The following is a 19,917-nucleotide window of genomic DNA, read 5'->3' as shown; positions in this document are numbered from 1 at the left end:
TCAACATAAAAAATATTATGTATTACAGGAATTGAAATGTAATAATAAATATAGGCTTCAGGTTTATAAAAAGCAGATTCAGCAACAATATTCATCCTATTAGCTGTAATATTGTGTAACTGCTCTGCCCATTAAAGACCAAGGACCTCTGGGTGTGTCCTGTGCTTTCTGGCACCCAGGGAATCTTTTCAGTCCTGTAGGTTGAGGTGTGGGAACTGTGTGGTTTGCTCCGTGGCATCATGCATTTTAGGCTCAATGCGCCACAGCAAAATGTTTTTTAATGTTTATGAATCACACATGTCTACCTTATTTGAATTCAAGAATGAAAATATATGTGGGAGTGAGCTTGAGCCCGCTTTAATCACGTAAGAAATATATCAGACTCCACCAGGAGTACTTTTGGGAGCAACTGAATTATTTCAATTCCAGCTGATCTGACCAATATATATACAAATTCACTGTGATATATATGCTTTCAGGTTGGTATTTATAAAACACTAATCAGAGTTCCCAAGTTCTTGTTTGAGGTCAAACGCTGAAGTCTGATTTTAATAATAATAATCTACTGAACCAAAAGACTTATGCGCAACGTAACGTTTGAGGTGAGGACTCGTGCGTAATGCGACCAGCATGACCAAAAAAACGGGGGGGAAAGAAAAGGGCGGGCGGATTTTCACAGTTTGCTGCAATAATTTAAAGATCAACACAGTCTCTGCTTACTCAACCTCAACAAGTAACTGACTTAGCGCAACTTACATTTCCCATAAATGTCAAGGATCTTTTCCATCCTTCTGCAGAACACGCGAGAGACGAAACAGCAACCACTCAACAGAGTCTCATTTTTCAGGATGGCAAACTGTCAGAGTGTAATAATAAGATTGAAGTTTGCGGGGTCTTTCTTCCTATACAGCGCAGAGCTCAGTGTAAATGGCAATTGTGGTAGTTATTAATTGGTCCAGCCACTCTTGCTTAAACTTACGACCCTGTGCTGTCTTTCCTCCAGCAGTTTAGCCCAGAAACAATCCGTGGCACCACTCAGACTCATTAGACTATCAGTACCATGGCACCATCACATACCCCGACTACTGGACCTTCCGCAGTTTCTTATTAGTGACAGTGCGTCACTAGAGGAATCGTTTACGCACGAGCCAATACAGGCACAAGGCGACGGTTGAGATTTTCTGATCTCCTTTTGCGCCATGGAGAACTCCAGTCTGCCGGGTGGAAGTGCGCAAAGTGCTGGTTCGGTGGACTTTATTACTTTAAAGCAAGTGGATTCTCCGGAGGAGGGTGTCATGAAGGGATTAGGAGCGGTCGGTCGTGCCGTGTTTCTCCAAGGCAGCGGTTACAGGACTGTAGCCGAGTTTATGGCCGTTCTCCCGACGGAAACCTCTCACCTGATGCCTGCCTTCTGGGACTCCCCGCTCAGTCACGGCATCAATGTGTTCGTCGGACTGGTACTTTGCTTCACTATGTTGGGGCTGGGCTGCACGGTGGAGGTCAGCCAGCTCGGAGAACATATCCGCCGACCCATCGGGGTGCTCCTGGCTCTGGTGTGTCAGTTTGTTATCATGCCACTAGTGGCTTTTCTTTTGGCGCTAGCCTTTTCTTTGGATGATGTGGCGGCGATGGCCGTGCTCCTCTGTGGCTGCTGTCCTGGAGGAAACTTGTCAAATATTATGTCTCTGCTTGTGCACGGAGAGATGAATCTAAGGTAGATCCCCTTACTCACCTAAGCATGACTTGAAGTGGGTTTTGGTGTTAACAGTGTTTTGTGCGCAAATTCTGACATTAACGCACTGAAATAACAACACTTAAGAATAACTTTTAAGTTCTGCATGCTTTTTTTAAGCCATTGCTACATTTTCCTCAAACGATCCAACACCGTACGTGCTGCACGTCCACCATACTCCTTCTTTTCTCTACTCCTCCCAGCATCATCATGACCATATCCTCCACTCTGCTGGCGCTCGTTTTGATGCCGCTCTGCCTCTGGATCTACAGTCGAGCCTGGATCAACACCCCTGTGGTTAACCTCCTGCCCTTTGGGGCCATCATACTGACACTTTGCAGCACCCTCATCCCCATTGGGTTTGGAGTTATGCTTAGGTACCGCTACACGCGAGTGGCGGATATTGTTTTAAAGGTAATCTGACAACAATTAACTTTTATACATCCGTTCGATCATTTCGTTCCAGCCGAAGTGCTTTTGGTTAGGGGCCTTAGCCCAAAAGCGCATTGCGTATTTCTTGGTCTCAGTTATTACTAGTGGGGTGGCTGACCACTGGAAGAGTGACATCAGAGGCACTATATCAGGAAGAGCTCCTCCCTGTGCTTTCTGATAAAAGCGACACATGAGGGCCTCATCAGTTAGAGTACACAGTTATGTTGGGCACCACAAGCACAACGAAATTATATGCTGTCCCCTTAGTGCAAAGAAAGCAGTCTATCTTAAACTTTTATTATATGTACACAATTTTTAAAAAGGAGTTTACAATAAATAAAGCAACATAAAAATGTGATGTTATTAGTTATTATTGGTTGCGCAGATTGGATATTGCCTTTATGGTTCAAATGAAGAAAAAAACCGAAATTTTTTGGTTTTAAAAATCATGTCTTGTAGAAAGTTGCCGCCATATTTTAAAAAAAAAATTCTCACGCTGAATTCTTGTGTTTGCAGGCTTCTCTGTGGTCTTTGTTGTTCACCCTGGTGTTACTCTTCATCCTTACTGGAGCAATGCTGGGGCCAGAGCTGCTCTCCACCATCCCGCCTTCTGTCTACGTGGTGGCTGTGCTGATGCCTCTGTGCGGTTACGCTGCAGGTTACGGGCTGGCAGTGCTTTTTGACTTGCCCCCCAACAGTCGCAGGGCTGTGTCTCTGGAGACGGGCTGCCAGAATGTGCAGCTGTGTACGGCTATCCTGAAGCTGGCCTTCCCTCCTCAGCTGATGGGGGGGATGTACATGTTTCCCCTGCTCTACGCCCTGTTCCAAGCAACCGAGGCTGGGATTTTCATCCTGGCCTACAGGATGTACAGGAGGGAGGTCCTGCATAAACCAGATCCCATGGTGGACGGTGAGGACACGGACATAAATTATCAAAGGTTTGAAGACGAGGACTTTGAACCGTCATATGGTGCGGTGACAGTGAGCGACCCAAACACTATCATGCTGGATCCTTGTCCTCCTGATCCAACTCCAGTTTAATCTGCATAAAAATAATAAAATAAAAAAAACAAAAATCGCTGCTCCTCTATGGAGGACCAAAACTGCCAAATTGAAAAAAGAAAAAAAAACGAAAAAACATATATATATGACTCAGTAACACAATTAATAGACATTAAATTATTGCTTAAACACAGAAATGAATAAAGCTATAATATAAACACTTGTTTTTATTGTTTTCAACATGTCACTTGGTATTATAGTTATCCCACTTTATTACTTTCATTCATTTTGACTTTTATTTTACATTTATTTAATGATTCTTTTTATTATTTATCTATTATTTGACTGTATTTTTAGCCAAGTGGGAACTCCTAGGACTGAAAAATGAAGCAAATGCAAAGGTAATAAAACCTTCATCTAATACTGGTCCTTTAAAGACCACGTGAGGTTGGCTCCAAGCAGACATTATAAAAGATGGATCATCACTTGTTGGTTTCTGAAGTCCAATTTTGAAGCCTGGGGATGTGGTTTCTGCAATCGCCAGCTTAGTTGCAAAAATCCACATATGAAGAGATAACGGTCTGACTGTGAAAATGGATGCTCATTGGCTAACGCTCACTGACTTGTAGCTACATACCACAGATATCCTTCCATTCTGCTTTGCTTATAAAACAGACCTTGGTTTTTATTTTTAGCATGACCCGAAATGAGTGATTGAGACTATAAACTCAGCAGGAAAATCAGAAAATAATTTTTCCACAGAACTCTATAGAATTAAATGACTTTTCGAAACCACAGCTATTGCCATCTGGTGGTCTTCAAGTAGGATACAGATATTTTGGCACTTCTGCATTGGCTTTATTGTTAGACCCGAAGGTTACGTCCATCTTTGATACATGTGTATGATTTAAATTGGTTGATTGAAATTCGGGTGTTTTATTCGTTTCTTGCTTAAGATTAGCAGGGATGTGCACCTTTAGCTCCTCGCAGACTCTGTGCCGTGTTATTGTTTATGAGCTTTTGATTGGCCAACATTTTTTGAAGGTTGGGGTTATATCACCACCTGTTGCTTTAGCATGCTCTTGACTGCGCTCGAGATTGGTTTTGCATTTTCATGTGTAAGGAGACATTTTTTAAAGACAAACTCGGAAAAATCTTGTTTTAAAAAGTACCTGCGTAGCTAGCCTTCACACATAAGCTTTCCCTTTTCTAAATGGGTCACCCTCCCTCAACCCTCCCATTTATCCAGGCTTTGGAATAGCACCGGGAATCCAATAGCGTGTGACCTCGCCTTGGAAAAATGTGGGGGTAGGGCTGCGTTCTCCTAGTCTCAAAATGGTGATCATGCACATGTAAGGTGAATGTGTTAACCACTACACTATGTTGTTATATAAATCTGGAAACTTCAACCGCTGATAAAGCATATAATCTAATTACTGAGTCATTTATTGACTAATTTCTTTATTTTTTAATTTTGGCAGTTATGACCTTCCATACATACTATGACGCAGGGAAGCAGATTAAGGCGTTCAGATGGATTTATCATTTCATCGCTGTTATTCATAAAAGAAATGCCTGTAAAATGTTAACATGATTGCTAAAAAGGTGCTTTATGTCCTGAGCTTAACTCGTTCATCCTAACCACTGATGTCTCATTTCGTGATATAAAAAAAGCAAAAGAAACATGACTTCAAAGTTGCATTAGTGAAGCAGGACAGTGTTTCGTTCCAATGCTTTAAGTGTGTGTGTGTGTGTGTGTGTGTGTGTGTGTGTGTGTGTGTGTGTGTGTGTGTGTGTGTAAGAGAGACTAAAAGCCATTTTAAAAACATATCAGACTGATTCATGTGCAGTTTTCCCAACAAGCCTGTGCCAAAACTTTAGCTTACCTGTGCTCTACAGTCTGATCTTAATTGTACTGTAAAAATTGTGCCAATTAAAGACGTATAAACACAAAACAGGCACACCTCTGTCACGTGTCTACTTTCCCCTCCTTTCTTGTAATGAGACGTCCTACACCTGATCTTAATTAGGTCTAATGGAGAGCTCCACTCTATTTAACTAGTTACAGCAAAACCTCGGCCGGTTGAACAAACATGGCAACATATGGTGACGAGCCAGTGGACGCCTACTTCTATTCTTCTTACAATCCTTACATGGGCAGATACCCCCGGCCTAAAGACGCGGGGTGGAAATACAAAAGTTACTTCTCCCACTATGGAGACTCTTCTGACGCCTTCAACAACCACCAGCGCGCACAGCTGAAGTCCATCTTGTCCCAAATCAACCCCAAACTCACCCCGAGGCTCAGGAAGGCGAACACCAAGGATGTGGCAGTGCAGGTCAACCCGAAGAAGGACGCTTCGGTGCAGTGCTCCATTGGCCCGCGCACCCTTCTGGCCATGAAGCGGGACTTCCAGCGCAAAAGGAAGCAGGAGCCAGCGACGCCCGGCAGCCCCAAAGCGACGGGCGGTGTGCGTTACCCCCGCACCCTCGCCGTCTACTCCCCGATAGCATACAGGAGCGTCACCTCCTTCCTGGTCGATGAAAATAACAACAATAAGGAAACCTCCAGTGAGACGGTGCAGACCGGTGAGCCCCCGGGTGAGCCGCCCGAGCCCTCCGAGGACACCGAGGGGAAGGACGAAGACAGCCAGGCTGGTGGGGATGAAAAGACCGCAAAGCGAGCAGAGCAGAGCAAAAAGCTCAAGTCCAAACAGCTGGCCAGGAGTGAGGATGCGCAGCCAACTGCGGAGGACTCGAAGGGCAAAGCGCGTGTGCGGTTCCAGGTGAGTTAATCACGCACCGGGAGGTTCATACTTGGCAGTTTTTCGAAGAAGAACGTTTGCGCCACAACTGCTTGGAAATTGCCTTGTATATTAAATGGCTCATTCAAGGACATGGGTTGGCGCATTTCTTTTTCTTTCAGAACTGAACGTCCAGTTTGGAAGCTGTAGTATTGTCCCAAATAAGTGCGAAAATGGCACTAAAATACTCACTGTCCTTATAAACTAGTCTTTAATTTGTTCCACTTCCTGGATACTGTTTAGGTATTGCCCAAGCCTTAACGACCTTAAAGTTGTTCCCAAGTTGAGCAGCTCTTTAGCCTTGGTTTAACCAGACTTGAGGGCAGCATCTATCAGAGACCCGTCTTCAAACAAAACTATTGGCAAATTTCTGTTTAGAACATCATCCAGAAAATATGCTTCTAATTTTGTCAGTGTGCTACCTATAAAGTTTAATCTGTTTCAGTTAATTTGCTAATTAACAATCAACTCAAAGTATATTTGTTTAGCCCCCCTTTGCAAGTGTCATGATCATGGCTACTCGGATTGTTCTCCTCTCAAACAACATATGTGGATGGTTTATTTTTGGATGGATTCCTTCTAATGATTTCATTGAACTAATTTTGGTTTTTGTCCTTCAGTTTCTGGAACAGAAATATGGATATTATCACTGCAGAGACTGCAATCTGCGATGGGAGAGTGCCTATGTGTGGTGTGTTCAGGGCACCAACAAGGTGAGCAGCTCTGTTTAAGGTCCTCCAAAGATGAAATGTGCTTTATCAAGAGTCCACCATAGGAAGTCCTCAGTGCAACAATGACTGACTTCCAGAGACCTGCTGCCTAGAAAGTATCTGAGTCCTCTGCTTATCTTCCAGGTTTACTTCAAACAGTTTTGTAGAAAATGCCAAAAGGAATACAACCCATACCGTGTCGAGGACATCACGTGTCATGTAAGTCCTAATCTGTCTGTGTGGATTTTGAATGGCTTGTTAGTCTCCACTTAACACTTCCTCTCTCCTCAGACTTGCAACAAAGCACGCTGTTCCTGTGCAGTAACACAACGACACGTCGATCCCAAACGACCCCACAGACAGGATTTGTGCGGCAGATGCAAAGGAAAGCGGCTCTCTTGCGACAGCACATTCAGCTTCAAGTACATCATCTAAGGAGCGTCTCGACTGAACTGTCCTCAGTATGCTGGCACAACTTGTACGTGGGGGGCATCTTGAACCCACTGCTGGTGCAACGATGGCATCTTGGATGCAAAATGTATTTTTGATGTTTCTGTACTTTATTTCACACCAGTTCTCTTTGTGTTGATGAAACTGAAGCACCGCATGTGCTTTACGATGTAATAAACGGCTAGCTTGCATTCGGTCTGTAAGCATGCTCACTTAAACTGTCACTGATCTCAACTCAAATGCAGCACCTTGGAGAATCCTGTTGTCTAAAATCAGGCTGACATAAACCTGAACATGTGCAATAAACTAAGACTGACATCAAATTATTGGAAACTAGGTTGCCGTGGCACCAAAGACACTGAAACTGGTGGGTCGAAGACTAAACACTTGGCTTAAAAAAAAATAAAATCTGCTGTTCTGAATATCAGTGTATCCTACCCATTCCTTCGTAATTGTTTGCAGATCTGTTAGCCAAACGGTCACTGGTAGCTATGAATACTCACTCTGGCTATTGCTATGACTTTTGAGTGATGAGACCATACAGAGCCAAAGAGCACGGATTGGATTTAAATGGTTCATATGTACAGGGATTTTTACTAAAACCCTTCACCACTTTACCCAGTGTCTTAAGTGCTTTCTAATACACACTTGCACCACAGGGAATCTGGGTTTCAGTGTCTGGCCCAAAGATACTGGGACAGGAGAACCATCTACCTCCGGAGCCACAGACGCCCCTGTGGATTTGGGAATGTAGCTTTTTTTTTTTTTTTTAAAACCTCCACACTGGTAAGCAGATGGGGGTGTGCCCATGCAGCACATCTTGTTTGCAGAATTTCAATTCAATATTATTTATATAGCACCAAATCACAACAGTTGCCTCAAGGTACTTTATATTGTATCTATTATTGTAGGATCAACTGTACAAATAAAAACCCAACAATTATATGACCTCTATGAGCAAGCACTTTGGCAACAGTGGGAAGGAAAAAACTCCCGGCTATCTGGTATTTTAAGATAATTAGTATTTTTTTTTTTTAAATTTCCAGTGAGTCTGGCAGAGTCCAAGAAAAAACACATGGAGATGGTGCTTTCAATTTTAATAACTGAAGATCAAGATCATTCTGTAAGGTTTTTATTGATCCAGAAAAGGCTGGTATGAGTGAACAAGGAAAAAATGTATAATGCAGCTCTACATTAAAATATCTTCCAGGTAAATAATCATTAAATAAGAACAGCATTCATATGTACCAGACAAGCAGGAGAAAAAGAGAAGCTCTGAGGAATGAGTACAGTGACTGTTACAATGTGCCATGACAAGCTGTCCAAGAAGCATTCAGATAACGGTTCATGTCCTGCAGTCACAGCAGCAAGTAGGGGCATTGTGAGAGTACAGACACCCGCTTCCCCTCAGAAAATAAATAAACAGGATCAAAACGCAGCAGTGGATGAGCGCCGCTTTGCAACATGATCGACCTACATGGACAGATTCAAACCTCATCTCCTCCCTCGTAAGGCTTTAAGCAGAGCCTACGCTGCTAACAAAAAGATCACAGTGGAGACAAGGAATGCATATGTATGTGGGGCTTGGCTGGGTTGGTGGGATCCAGCAGAGGAGATGGAGGCTTGTTTTGATCTCCCATTCCATCGCCGCCAAAGGCGGACGGGTGGCTTGTCCCAAACGAGCATCGCTTCCCTCTTTTGAAACCACAACCACCAACCAAGGCAGCCTTTGGGAAATTTGTATGATTGGATGACTAAAGGTGGAGCGGACCATTAATGACTCAAACCTGTTTCTGGCTTTCTCATCACATTAGCTTTATACAGACATCCTAATCGGATGAACAGTGCATTACACAAAAGTACAAGGGGAAAAAAAAATACTGGTTTTACACTATACATTTTCTAAAATATATACAGAGTAAAATAAGTTATGTTTCCATAATGAGCTGTAGCCAGTCCGCACTTGTGTGCAATTATATGCATTTTTGTGTGTGAGCGTATACCAGAATATCCAATATATAATCACACAGTCAAGAGTCTCTAAAGGCATCTACTTATTTGGTTAAAGAGTGAGTTTTGCGTGAAGACCTGTTGAAGGGGACTCTCCTCTCAGAGCAGATCAATAAACAGATATATTTCTCTTTGTACACTCCCTGAAGGTAAACGTCTCCCACAGGGTTAACATGTTAAATATCCTAACATTTACAACCTAGGATGTTAGCTCTAATAAAAAATACATTTCTCAAAAAAATATTCTTGCAGTGCTTTTTCTCTTTCAGCATGCGTTTGAAAACTATTCGGTTTCTCAAAGACTTTCTGAGTTTGCTTATGAATCTTGATGGTGCGTCCTCACACATACGACACCTCCTCTGGACTGCCTCCCAGGCTTCGACGCCGACTCCCAGTCCAGACCCCGAGGAGCGCATCCGTTCGGTACGACGGGGCCCCTCGGATCAGATCCAGCGAAAAGAGAAAAACAAATAACAACAACAACAACAACAAAAAAAGTTATCATCCCACAGCGCCCTCTCTTATTCTTTCCCAGGCACGCCACCACATGACTTATTGCAACTGAATTTTGCGAGTTGGCTTAGTCTGGGAAAAGATATTAGCTTTAAGCATTCATACATGTAATAATATATATTAAGAGTCACAGTTATTCCCACGCATCCTTTAGCCCTTTATAGGTGGAGTCTCTCTTGTCCTCCGCCCCTCACCGTCTACACTCCAGCTGAGGGGAGGTGTAGAGGAGAGGGGTGTTTTTGTCCAGTCTAGTCCAGCCTGCAGTGCCTCAGGCTTACAGTCCGGTGCTGACTATGTCGGTGTGGGTCTGGCAGGTCTGCGCCTGACTCAGAGCCTCACGGATCTGCAGGTTGAGCTCCATGAGGCGGCTGCTAGCCTGAGACAGGTCTCTGCTGGGGCCTACGACCGCCAAGCAGCCTGTCTGACCCAGCGTCTGGTGACGGAAGTAAATGTGTAGAAGAGTCTGGACCGCGTCGTCCGTCTCGTTGCCGAAGATGTCGTTGGGCCACAGAGATCTGGAGATGAAGAAGAGATGTGAAGAAAAGGGGATTGTACCGAACACATTCTTAGCTGCTGGATAAACAGTTTTCCTGAGGTGCTTTGGGTTTGTTAGTCGACTCCTCTGAAAACATGTTCAGGTCTGTGAACAAATGCACTTTGGGCGATGTTGGGCAGTAGTTCACTGAGCTTTAGAAAGAACACAGTATTAAATTCTAGGCACTCATTGTTTAGGTAATGCTACAGGTGTGTACCATTGCACAGTTTTTGTTAGCAACTTTATTTCAAGGGGGTGTAGCAATTATTTTTATGCACAGTCCCTCATCTTCACAGACTCATGCCTCATCACCAGGCAGCGAGCCAAAGGTTTCACGACTGTTTACTGTGTGACTGGTGAGTCTACACGTACTGCTTTCATATCCCAGTGAACATCCAATCTCATCATTTAGATGGGATCTTCAAAATAACTGCCAAGAAGCATCACAAGCAGGCCTGCCAAGTCAAAGGAGCTTCTGCCTCTGAACATTTCAGTAATGATATGCGATAGAAACAGGAGTGCATTTTAACCTCCTTTTATCTTATATCTGGGCTTCTTACTTGAAATGATCATGCTGGATGTCCTAGTCCGAACTTAATCTGCAGCATCCAAAAATCGCAATATTAAAATATGTGACAGTGCCAAAGAACATCCTTATTATGTTAACAAAAAATGTTTTTCTGGAGCAAACTTGCAGCTGTCTTCCATGTTGTAGTAACCAAACTGAACGGATGCTGTGTCTGAGTGAACCCGTGAGGATCAGTTAGTAACTCGAGCCCTTAAGCGCAATGACATGAAGCACGAGACTGGAATGAAACAGCCAGGAATCAGAGTGCATTAAAAATAACAACTTTTTACTTGTTAAATAATGTTTGACTGGGCCTTTTACACAGGAGGCTTAATCACTGTATTGCCTTGTTATGTCACCGATTAAAGCCACTGTTTTGTTTGACTGTAGTGTTTATCTTACCTGAAGATTTTGACTTGTGTGAGAGCAGAGCTGAAGTCTCTGGCTCTCAGGGTTTCAATCAGCGACTGTATGGCTGTCTCGGTGTTCGTCTGGGCATTGTCTGACATGCACACATCCTCCTGACCATCATTTCCTGTTTCCGCCTCCTTCAGGCAGCTCTCTAAGATAGTGAGCTCGTCGGACATGTTGGTAACCTTAGGAACGGAGACAAAGGAGGATTATTGTCACAGCACCAAATAACACAAGCAGATCTTCCTCGGGAGGTGAACGAAATGAACCCAGACTAAATATTACCTGGACTAGCTGACCTCAGCGCTCAGTACGGGAAATAATTTAATTTTATTAAATGTCTAAATTAAATTAAAGCACAATTAAGATGCAGCTCAGAGAAGGATGGACTGCAATACAGATTTAGTAAAGCCTGTTTATCGATCCCGTGGGTAAAGGAAAATAATTATCCAATCAAATTGTGTTCCTTTGTTTTGCACATTTTTCATTGCATTTTCTGACTCCAGCTCTCTTTATATATATTTTAAGTTTTAAATGTATTTTTTCTCTAGTGTTACTGAAACAAGGAAAACTATCATACATTTTAAGGTATACTGTTTTGCAGTGGTTCCCTGTGGATTTGACAAGAAACTAGCACTGTCAGCGTTAATCTCATTAAATTGACGTTAACGCCAATTCTCCGTTAATTCAGTTATGGCGTTAACGTAATTTTAATGAGATTGACGCTGACAGCACTACAAGAATCTAAATGAAAAACAAACAAACCCTAAAATTGAACAAGCAAGTCTTTACGTTCTCCATCTATAAAAGTGTACCCACACAACAAAGCTGAAAAGCTTTAAATTGAACGTCACTTTTCACCAGAGCCTCTTAATTTTGCTGAACCTCAGTAGCAGCAGCTAGTTCCTCCAACTATGGAATAACCCCCCAAAATGGATTATATAACAACGCACGGACAAACTTTTAACTCAGCAGACGCTAAACCTTGTGTCTCTCACCTCGGCCTCTCTCTTGATGGTGTCCACCCTGCTGATGAGCTTGCAGTAGGCCTGGAACAGCAGCAGCAGCTGAAAGTGCAATTTGTAGAGCCTCCGACATAACTCGAGCTCCTACAGAGACAGAAGACAGAAAAACACACTTTCACATCTCAGCAAAGCGATGATCTAACCTGCACTGAATCACTCTGATCACATGATTAGACAGATGGGTATCCTGGGTTAGAGGAAGAGATGAAAAAGTTAACACGGAGGGCCATTTGGTTTGGACCATGGTGAGTCTACTATAGGGTCGTCCCAAATAAAATAACCCAAATTGGAAAAATTGGTCCCACCTGACCTGAGTCAGCAGAATCAGATGATTTTATTTATTATATTAACTTTAGCTTATTTAGTGAAGGGATGCAAAATTTTACCTGCACACTATGAAGTACATGGAGATGGGTTGAAAAATGTCATAGCGTGCAGGTACATACTGCACAGCTTCAGATACCAAACAAAAAAAAGAAATCAGCTGCTTCTGATGGGGTCAGATGCGAAATACTGGCTGATATTTCTGGGATTGACCCTACTGCTAGAATTAGTGGTGAAATCTTAAATTAGAAAACCTAGGGCATCATCTCATTGATCCCTCAGCATATAGAATTGATGAGTGAGGTGTGGGAAAACTAAAAGTTAAGCCCCTAATCTCGGAGGAAATGGGAGAAAATGATTTGAACAAATGGGAATGGAACAATGGAATCATGCAAAATGAAAGTGAATTCAAACCTAACAACACTGGACTCTCTAGCCATCATATCCTACTGATAACGGAGCAGCCCCTCTGAAATCAGGTGGCAACTCTACACTGAATACACGTAGATAGATGAATTTATCTGCAGACACAATCAGTGCAACAAGCAAACAGAAAAAAATGCAAACAGGATAACACGGTACGTTATGATTGGGTGGGTGGATGAAGAGGTTGAGCTGGGTTACATGACCAATCAAGCAGAAACATAGACAGAGAAATGGGTGGGGGTAGAACACAGTCTGTTTCTGCACAGAAAGATGAGATGTCAGTGTTTTGTCCGGTTGGCAGCATTATTTAAGTCTATAATATGAGAACCACTTACTGCTAGATTTTCCATTTGCTAAGCAAGAAGGTGAGCAGGTCACACACACAAACAAACAAACAAAACAGAAGGAGAGAAAGACCAAGAATTAGTGAGCTTTAACATGACAGCTGAGACACAGTGACCTGACGAGCAGGAGCAGTGCTTTATCATCTTCCCTTCACACGGGTCAGATAATGTGAGCTCACGTCAGCAGTAACAGAAACCCTTATTCTGAAAAGGTGAACAACAGCATGTGCGATGACGGGCAGAAAAGACACGGTGGCTACGCAGAGAGGAAGGAGGAGGCAGTGAAAGACCTCTGGATACTTCTGATTGAAAACAGAGCGTCAGTTTAACCCAAGGTAACATCTGTGTGAATGTCAAACACAGAGGGAGCTCCGCAGATCTGTCCAAGGAGCTCGGTGTAAGAGAAACCTACAGACTAAGACGTGCAGTGAGAGATCATGCAAATACATCAAGGGTACAAACTCTGTCTTAAATCTTACATTTTTGAATTGAGGAAAAAAGTCTAAAAAAGTCCATCTGAAGTCATAGTTGCAATTATGTTGTTGAAGACAAAAGTTATTTACACATCTTCTTTAAATCTACTGTTAACATGTTTATCACCCAAAGCTATAAAAAATGGTTGCTGGCAAATTGTTAGAAACACTTCTTGCCCTCAGGGTTTATGTTTAACTGGCAGCTGACAGCGCCACTGCCACAGCAGTACAGAAATGTTACTTAAAGAATTTTTTTTCCTCTGCTTGCCTTTCACAATAAAAGAAAAGCTGTTCCCCTATATCTCAAGTGGTCCCCACAGAAGATGAACCTGCATGTTTGATTTGGCACAGACATTATCCCGGATGTTGTTCAGGATGCAAACCTTAGATTTACCTGCATGAGGAGTACGCTAAATTGAACCGTCGATCTTTCATGTGTGTAATGTAAACCTTATGTAAGATATAGCTTTGTTTTTCCTTCCCACTGTTGTCAAGGGCTGCTCATAGGGCACCGTCTGATTGTTAGGGTTTTGTCTCTATAATTGTAGAGTGTGTTTACCTTGCAATATATAAAGCCCCTTAAAACAACTGCTATTTTGATTTGGCGCCACATATATAAAACTACGGCACTAGTTAAATGAAAGATCAAACATAATCTCAGTTTACCACCAAATAAACAGAATGACTGGAAAATGTTTGAATAAACTGCATAGAGAGGCTGTTACAGAAGTTCTTAATTATTCATTAAGCTAATTATTATCAGTAAGTACAATTTAAGGTAATCATTAACAACTCATGATTACATCAAACTTCCTTCAAAAGTGTCCTTAAAAGCACAGACAGGCCTAAATGAGTGCACTGTAATAGAAGAAATAAAACTCAAAAATAAAATTAATTTGCAGATGTCATGCAACTGTGTTTTAATGCAACACTAGCACTGTTAGTAACACTGTTAATTTTGCACATTTTCACAGGCATGTAACACAAATGGGATTTCCAGCGCATATCAGGCAGCAACTGGGAGGCTGAGCACTGGTAGCTGACTGAGACACAGGGCCATTTAATGGGAATGGAAAGTGCTGTTTGTGGTATTGAGGAATTAAAGCTCATTGAAACCTAAATGACTGTACTGATACATTCACATGCCTTTAATATGCTGCAGCTGAAGACCTAATTAGTGTAACGGCACATTAACGTCTCGGGTTTGATATGAACCTAAGTTTTGTAATCATGGTTTGACTCAAAATGATTAGCTGGTATGCTTTCTTCGCGCTGTGAGAACAACGACTGGTATAATTAGCGGATATGCGGGCCAAAAATTGAATTTCCTTAACGGAGATAAAATAAGTGAATAAAAAACGAAATCTTCAATCATCTTTACATGTTCATGGTTATCAAAGGCATTTAAGGAAATGTGATGCCGCCTTTTCTCTTTACATTGTTTACTCACATGCAACCAAAGCATGCTTGTACATAAATCCCTTAGTGCACTGCTGACAGTAACTGTTTAGCTCATAGCTAAATGTTCTACTTTGTGTACATGTTTCATTGATAAATAAATTTATCATTGCATTTTTACTAATAAGTAACTTGTAACATTATCCTGTATCCGCAGGAAAGCTGGTGCAGGTTCTCGCTTCTTTTAAACCAACATGGTTTTCTTAAAGAGATGCGCTTTGACTGGCTTGACGACACTTCGTTAATGTCTCTAATGTCTGTAATGCTGTGTAATTTCAGTTGGACGTTACCGATTCAGCTGCAGTGCAACACTTTCAAAAGTCAAACCGGTCAATAAGTATGACAAACAAATTCATGCATTGTAAAGTAAAAGTGTTCATCCCTACCTGTGCATGAGTATTGGGTCGCTGGCTGCTGTCTTTGTCCCCGAATGTTTTCCTGCAGTTCTCGAGCCACTGCGTAAACAGGCAGGAGACAAAACAGGAGAGAAAAACATAAAAGGCTTAGAGGAAGGAGAGAAACTTGGAAACAGAGGCATTTACAAGGCTTTTTTTTACCCCATGGACATATGCATCTACATTTGTGTGTGTACATAATAAAAGGAGGAGATTTAATATGTGCGTTGTATTTAGCGAATTAAAGAAGGCCTGTTCCAGAGCATCCAGAGTATCTAGCCCTCCAGGGAACATTGCCGTCTCATTCAATTAGCGCCCCTGCATCCCAGAGCTCTCTGCAATCTCATCTCTTTTTTCCCCTCCCTTTTCCTCCCAGCTCCAACCCCTCACAGCTTCTCCCGCCTGGCCTTCTGTAACTGATTTAGGAGAGCTGAGGGTTATTTTTATCCCTTCAGCATGGTTTCTCACTGGTGATGCAGACACTAACGGCAGCTGAATGTACTCATACTGAACACTGATTCAGTGTCTGCAGCTGCTGATGAGACAGACTGGGCTTATCGTGTGCAACATCAGCTATTCGTCTTTATGTTCTCCTGGCTTTTTGCAGTGAAACTGCATAGAGATGAAAACCACTTTACGTGTTTTAAAAATAAAGAGGATGTGAAACAACATGTCTGGTGGGAAAAGGTTCCACAAGGATAAAGAGGCAGAGATGTGGATGTGGAGAAAGATAAAGATGGCTTACACGCTCTGCTGCTTCTCTCTTGGCGTTGTAGGTGTCCAAGTGTTCCTGCAACTCCAGCACACTAAACTTCAGAGTCTCCAACAGTCCACAAGAGACCAGCTACAACAACACAGGACACCACACATATTAAGCCACAAAAACATCCACTACATACACATAATGGCCCCAAGGCCTCGTGTTAGTGTTAGCTGGTCTCTCCTGAATGACAAATTGGTTTTCATTTGCTTTGACTGTGTTGCCGTTACCACAAATTTAAGCCACAGCCAGTTTTAATATGGTACCTATTCTTCTTTCACTTGTTGTACATAAAAATTAGATTAGATATTTTTTTGCTGTGTTGACTTCCCTTCTCATTTTTATCATAAATAAACTGGGCATAACACAAACTACACAAAAATATCTACACCAGGACACACACACACTCAGCACGACATAAACCATTTATATAAAATAATCCAGCCGTGTAACTGCTACAGCATTACTGGAGTCTCGCTTTATCAGATGCATCAGAATGATTACAGACAAGCATGCGGGCCAGCCTCACCGTCTCTGCATCCAGCAACACAGTGGGACACTGCGAGCGAGACGTCATGACTTCCAAGGAGCTAAGGAACTGATTACCCATTCGTTGGAGCCTTTCCCCGAGAAAGCGAACAGATGCATGTGTAATGGAGCCAAACTTTCTCTGAATACTCTGGAAAAACACACACACAAAAAAGAAAACAAAGTAAGATCATTCGGAAATAAGCTTACTTGTACACAAGATGAAACAGATAAGGAGCAGTCCTATCAGTCAAAACTGCAAGAATATAAAAAAACCCCCCAAAAAATGTGGTACACATTTACCTGAAAGAGTCGGGAAAACACGTGGAAAGTATAAACAGCCGAGGACCCATCTGTGTCTGACAACATCTGGTTGACATGGCAACGCCAAGCATCCTCGTCATTGTCATAGGCAACTGGCTGGAATGCAGCCAGGATGGCAGAGAGGAAGGGCGAAGGGGGCGGAGAGGCCTGAATCTCTGGGAAGCCGTCTGCGTCACCTTCATCTTGGCTAAAACACACACGGGGGCCAATAAGCAGTCAGACATGTTATACCACCCCCCCCCCTTTCACTGAAGGACAAAAGTAAACATACACACGCGCATGTCGTCACTCGTAGCAAGTAAACAACCTCACATTGCTGCATCTCTGCCTCCCTCACTGAAAATTCTGCTGCAGTGCAACGAGAGCTAAAATCTGCTGCAGTGCTCTCACAATAACAGCGATTAGCATTTTAGCATTACACAGACGTGTCTGTTTCTCTCTCGCTCTCTCACACACACAGACGCACACAGATACTCACAGGCCTGTGGGACCAAACAGCCTGAAGAAGCAGACAGAATATAAGTATCTAAAGCCTGCGCTGCCGAGCGCTGCAACGGACACGGTCTCTGTCCTCATCCTAACTACCGCTTCTCTTTCCCGTACTCTCTCCCCTCGTCTGCAGCTCCACTGTTAGCAGCACTAGCGCACTGCACTCATCCCACACAGGACTGCAGAGAGGTCTATACAAGCTAGGCATTTACACATACTGACTCACACACACACACACGCACGCACACACACAGTACTGCAAGCAGAGCCAGCTCCCAACCCACTGAGGTAAAACGTTGCCGAGTTGTTTCATTTTACTCTCTCCCACTCACATAAATCCTCATGCACAGACACCTACACTAACTGGTTAGTGTCCTGCTGTTTTCAGTCACTCTAAGCTACTCACACAATTGCTTTCCATGCATGCGTGTCTGTTAATTGAAAGAACTTCAGTACAGTTACACATGGAGGCGAGTGAGTCTCTATTTTCTAGTTTGTTCAGCAGTGCTTCTTAATATTGCTTTAGAGCAGTTTAAAGCCCTGACTTTACAACTGTCCTCCAATCAGATTTGGCCCACCTTGAAGTGTTAGGAATGAACTGAAGCCTGCCAACACACGCATAGTTCTGATAGGCCACGCCAAGAAAGAAATTAGCTATCACACCATCTAAATCATGTCAAAGAAGTTAGATTAGTCATGCACTGTAGATTAGTCCATATCTTCTTCAGCCACACCTAAACTAGTCTACAAATAAAATGAAAGGTCAGCTGTTTTACTTTAATACATTTTTAAATGGGAGCTGTCTGACACAGTCTTCTTAAATGGACAGTTCCATTACTTATTAGTAAAAGGTCATTTGTAAAAACCATCTAAAAATTAAAGATTTTTAGACTGTGTGAAATTAAAATAAAACCAACTGTACAATGACTTGATGAGCTATCAGTCAGTTGCTCAGCAAATTGGTATAAATTCCACCATTTATTCAAACACAAAAGGAAATTAAAACTGCATGTCTTTGCATGTCTAAATGTCTCTTATCGATCAATATTTGCTTTTTGGGTTTCAGGTAAAAGGTGATTTACATGATACTGGCAAAACTGGCACAAAAGCCATCCAGCATTTTCTCAGATCTTCTCAAATTCTTTAATACAGTGGTATGAATTAGAGATGGCACGATACCACTTTTTAATGTCCGATACAATATCATTAATTTGGATATCTGCCGATACCGATATGAATCCGATATAGCTTATTTTGTAATCAATAAAACTGGTTTTTATGAATATCTTGCTGCATTTTGTATAAGTTCATACTCAAGTTTTAAAAAACAAGAGACTGAAGCTATGCTGTTATACCTGTATGCAAAAAATACACTCCACCCAAAACATTTTATAGTTTAGCAACACTGATCAATCTAATAAATTTAAACCTATACCATCCTCCCTATTCTGGTATTTTAAAGAGTACTTACCGACCTAACTAAGAGGGTTGCCAACTCCCAGCAAAAATATTAAGGGAACCACCCCCCGCCCTTAATCGATGTAATCAACTTTAATTTAATTCAAGTGTAAAACAAATGCACAGAAATCAATTATTTTTCTATAATAATTAAATAGATTCAACTTCTTTCTTCAACAGAACTGCAGACTGAAAAATATTTCTTTGTGCCCCCCTTTCCCAGTTAATGCCCTACCTGGCCCGCGATAAAACTTTGCTAGACCCGCCCCTGCACAGTTACCAGCCGTAAGCTACATAGAAAAGGATCCTGGTGTTATTTGTCTCTCAGAAACAGTTCATAACTTCCCTTCAACTCATTCATGTCACCTAAAAGTTAAACCCGTTTCTCCATCACCTTTTCAGCTCTGATGATTCAGTAAGGACGTCTCCTGGTTTCATATACATGTGTCCCTCTCACTACATATCCAAATGGATATCATGACCAGCAGCTTTTACAGCTGTGGCTCGGAGAGGGAGGGGGAGTGAGAACGTGTTGGAATGAAAGAAGTAGATGCAACTGCGCAGCAAAGACAGAATAACTCCAGCTTTGTGCCTATTTTTTTTTAATTCTAGCTGAAGGAAGGGACAAATCGCTTCCTTTTCACCTTAATATGGAACTCCGATGGCCAGTCCAGCTGTGGCTCAATATATCAGTTGTTAAGCTTAACGTGGAAATACTATGCAAACATTCAGAGATGAACTTAAGA

The 19,917-nt window shown here is 42.3% G+C and overlaps 3 protein-coding genes across 13 annotated transcripts in view; 2 read left to right on the top strand and 1 right to left on the bottom strand.

Annotated features, from left to right (window-relative positions):
• Positions 1–1,199: 1,199 nt before the first annotated feature.
• On the top strand, positions 1,200–4,574 carry slc10a4 (solute carrier family 10 member 4; the record flags this gene model as incomplete). The annotated part of the gene is made up of 3 exons (XM_082522811.1): positions 1,200–1,714; positions 1,936–2,146; positions 2,681–4,574. The coding sequence occupies 3 exons, from the start codon at positions 1,200–1,202 to the stop codon at positions 3,203–3,205; spliced, it is 1,251 nt and encodes a 416-aa protein (XP_082378937.1). The 3' UTR covers positions 3,206–4,574.
• A 618-nt stretch (positions 4,575–5,192) lies between these two features.
• On the top strand, positions 5,193–7,321 carry zar1 (zygote arrest 1). Its single transcript, XM_082522813.1, has 4 exons — positions 5,193–5,952; positions 6,591–6,683; positions 6,825–6,899; positions 6,972–7,321. The coding sequence occupies exons 1-4, from the start codon at positions 5,260–5,262 to the stop codon at positions 7,113–7,115; spliced, it is 1,005 nt and encodes a 334-aa protein (XP_082378939.1). The 5' UTR covers positions 5,193–5,259; the 3' UTR covers positions 7,116–7,321.
• A 925-nt stretch (positions 7,322–8,246) lies between these two features.
• The window catches only part of fryl (furry homolog, like), a 75,147-nt gene continuing 63,476 nt past the window's right edge, over positions 8,247–19,917 (bottom strand). For 8 of the 11 annotated variants that reach the window (XM_082523112.1, XM_082523103.1, XM_082523102.1 and 5 more), the window contains 8 exons: positions 17,204–17,411; positions 16,902–17,051; positions 16,358–16,456; positions 15,604–15,672; positions 13,278–13,295; positions 12,166–12,276; positions 11,159–11,352; positions 8,247–10,168 (listed from right to left, as the gene is read on the bottom strand). In XM_082523112.1, coding sequence (XP_082379238.1) covers positions 9,928–10,168; positions 11,159–11,352; positions 12,166–12,276; positions 13,278–13,295; positions 15,604–15,672; positions 16,358–16,456; positions 16,902–17,051; positions 17,204–17,411 — 1,090 coding nt within the window. In that variant the 3' untranslated portion in view covers positions 8,247–9,927. The remainder of the gene's footprint in view (positions 10,169–11,158; positions 11,353–12,165; positions 12,277–13,277; positions 13,296–15,603; positions 15,673–16,357; positions 16,457–16,901; positions 17,052–17,203; positions 17,412–19,917) is intronic. The other 3 variants (XM_082523105.1, XM_082523109.1, XM_082523104.1) reach the window with 1 other exon arrangement.

Source organism: Aulonocara stuartgranti, assembly GCF_965226115.1.
Source record: "Aulonocara stuartgranti genome assembly, chromosome: 23".
Classification (NCBI taxonomy): Eukaryota; Metazoa; Chordata; class Actinopteri; order Cichliformes; family Cichlidae; genus Aulonocara; species Aulonocara stuartgranti.
The sequence above is the reverse complement of the archived record's forward strand: the minus strand, read 5'-3'. Positions and strand labels throughout refer to the sequence as shown.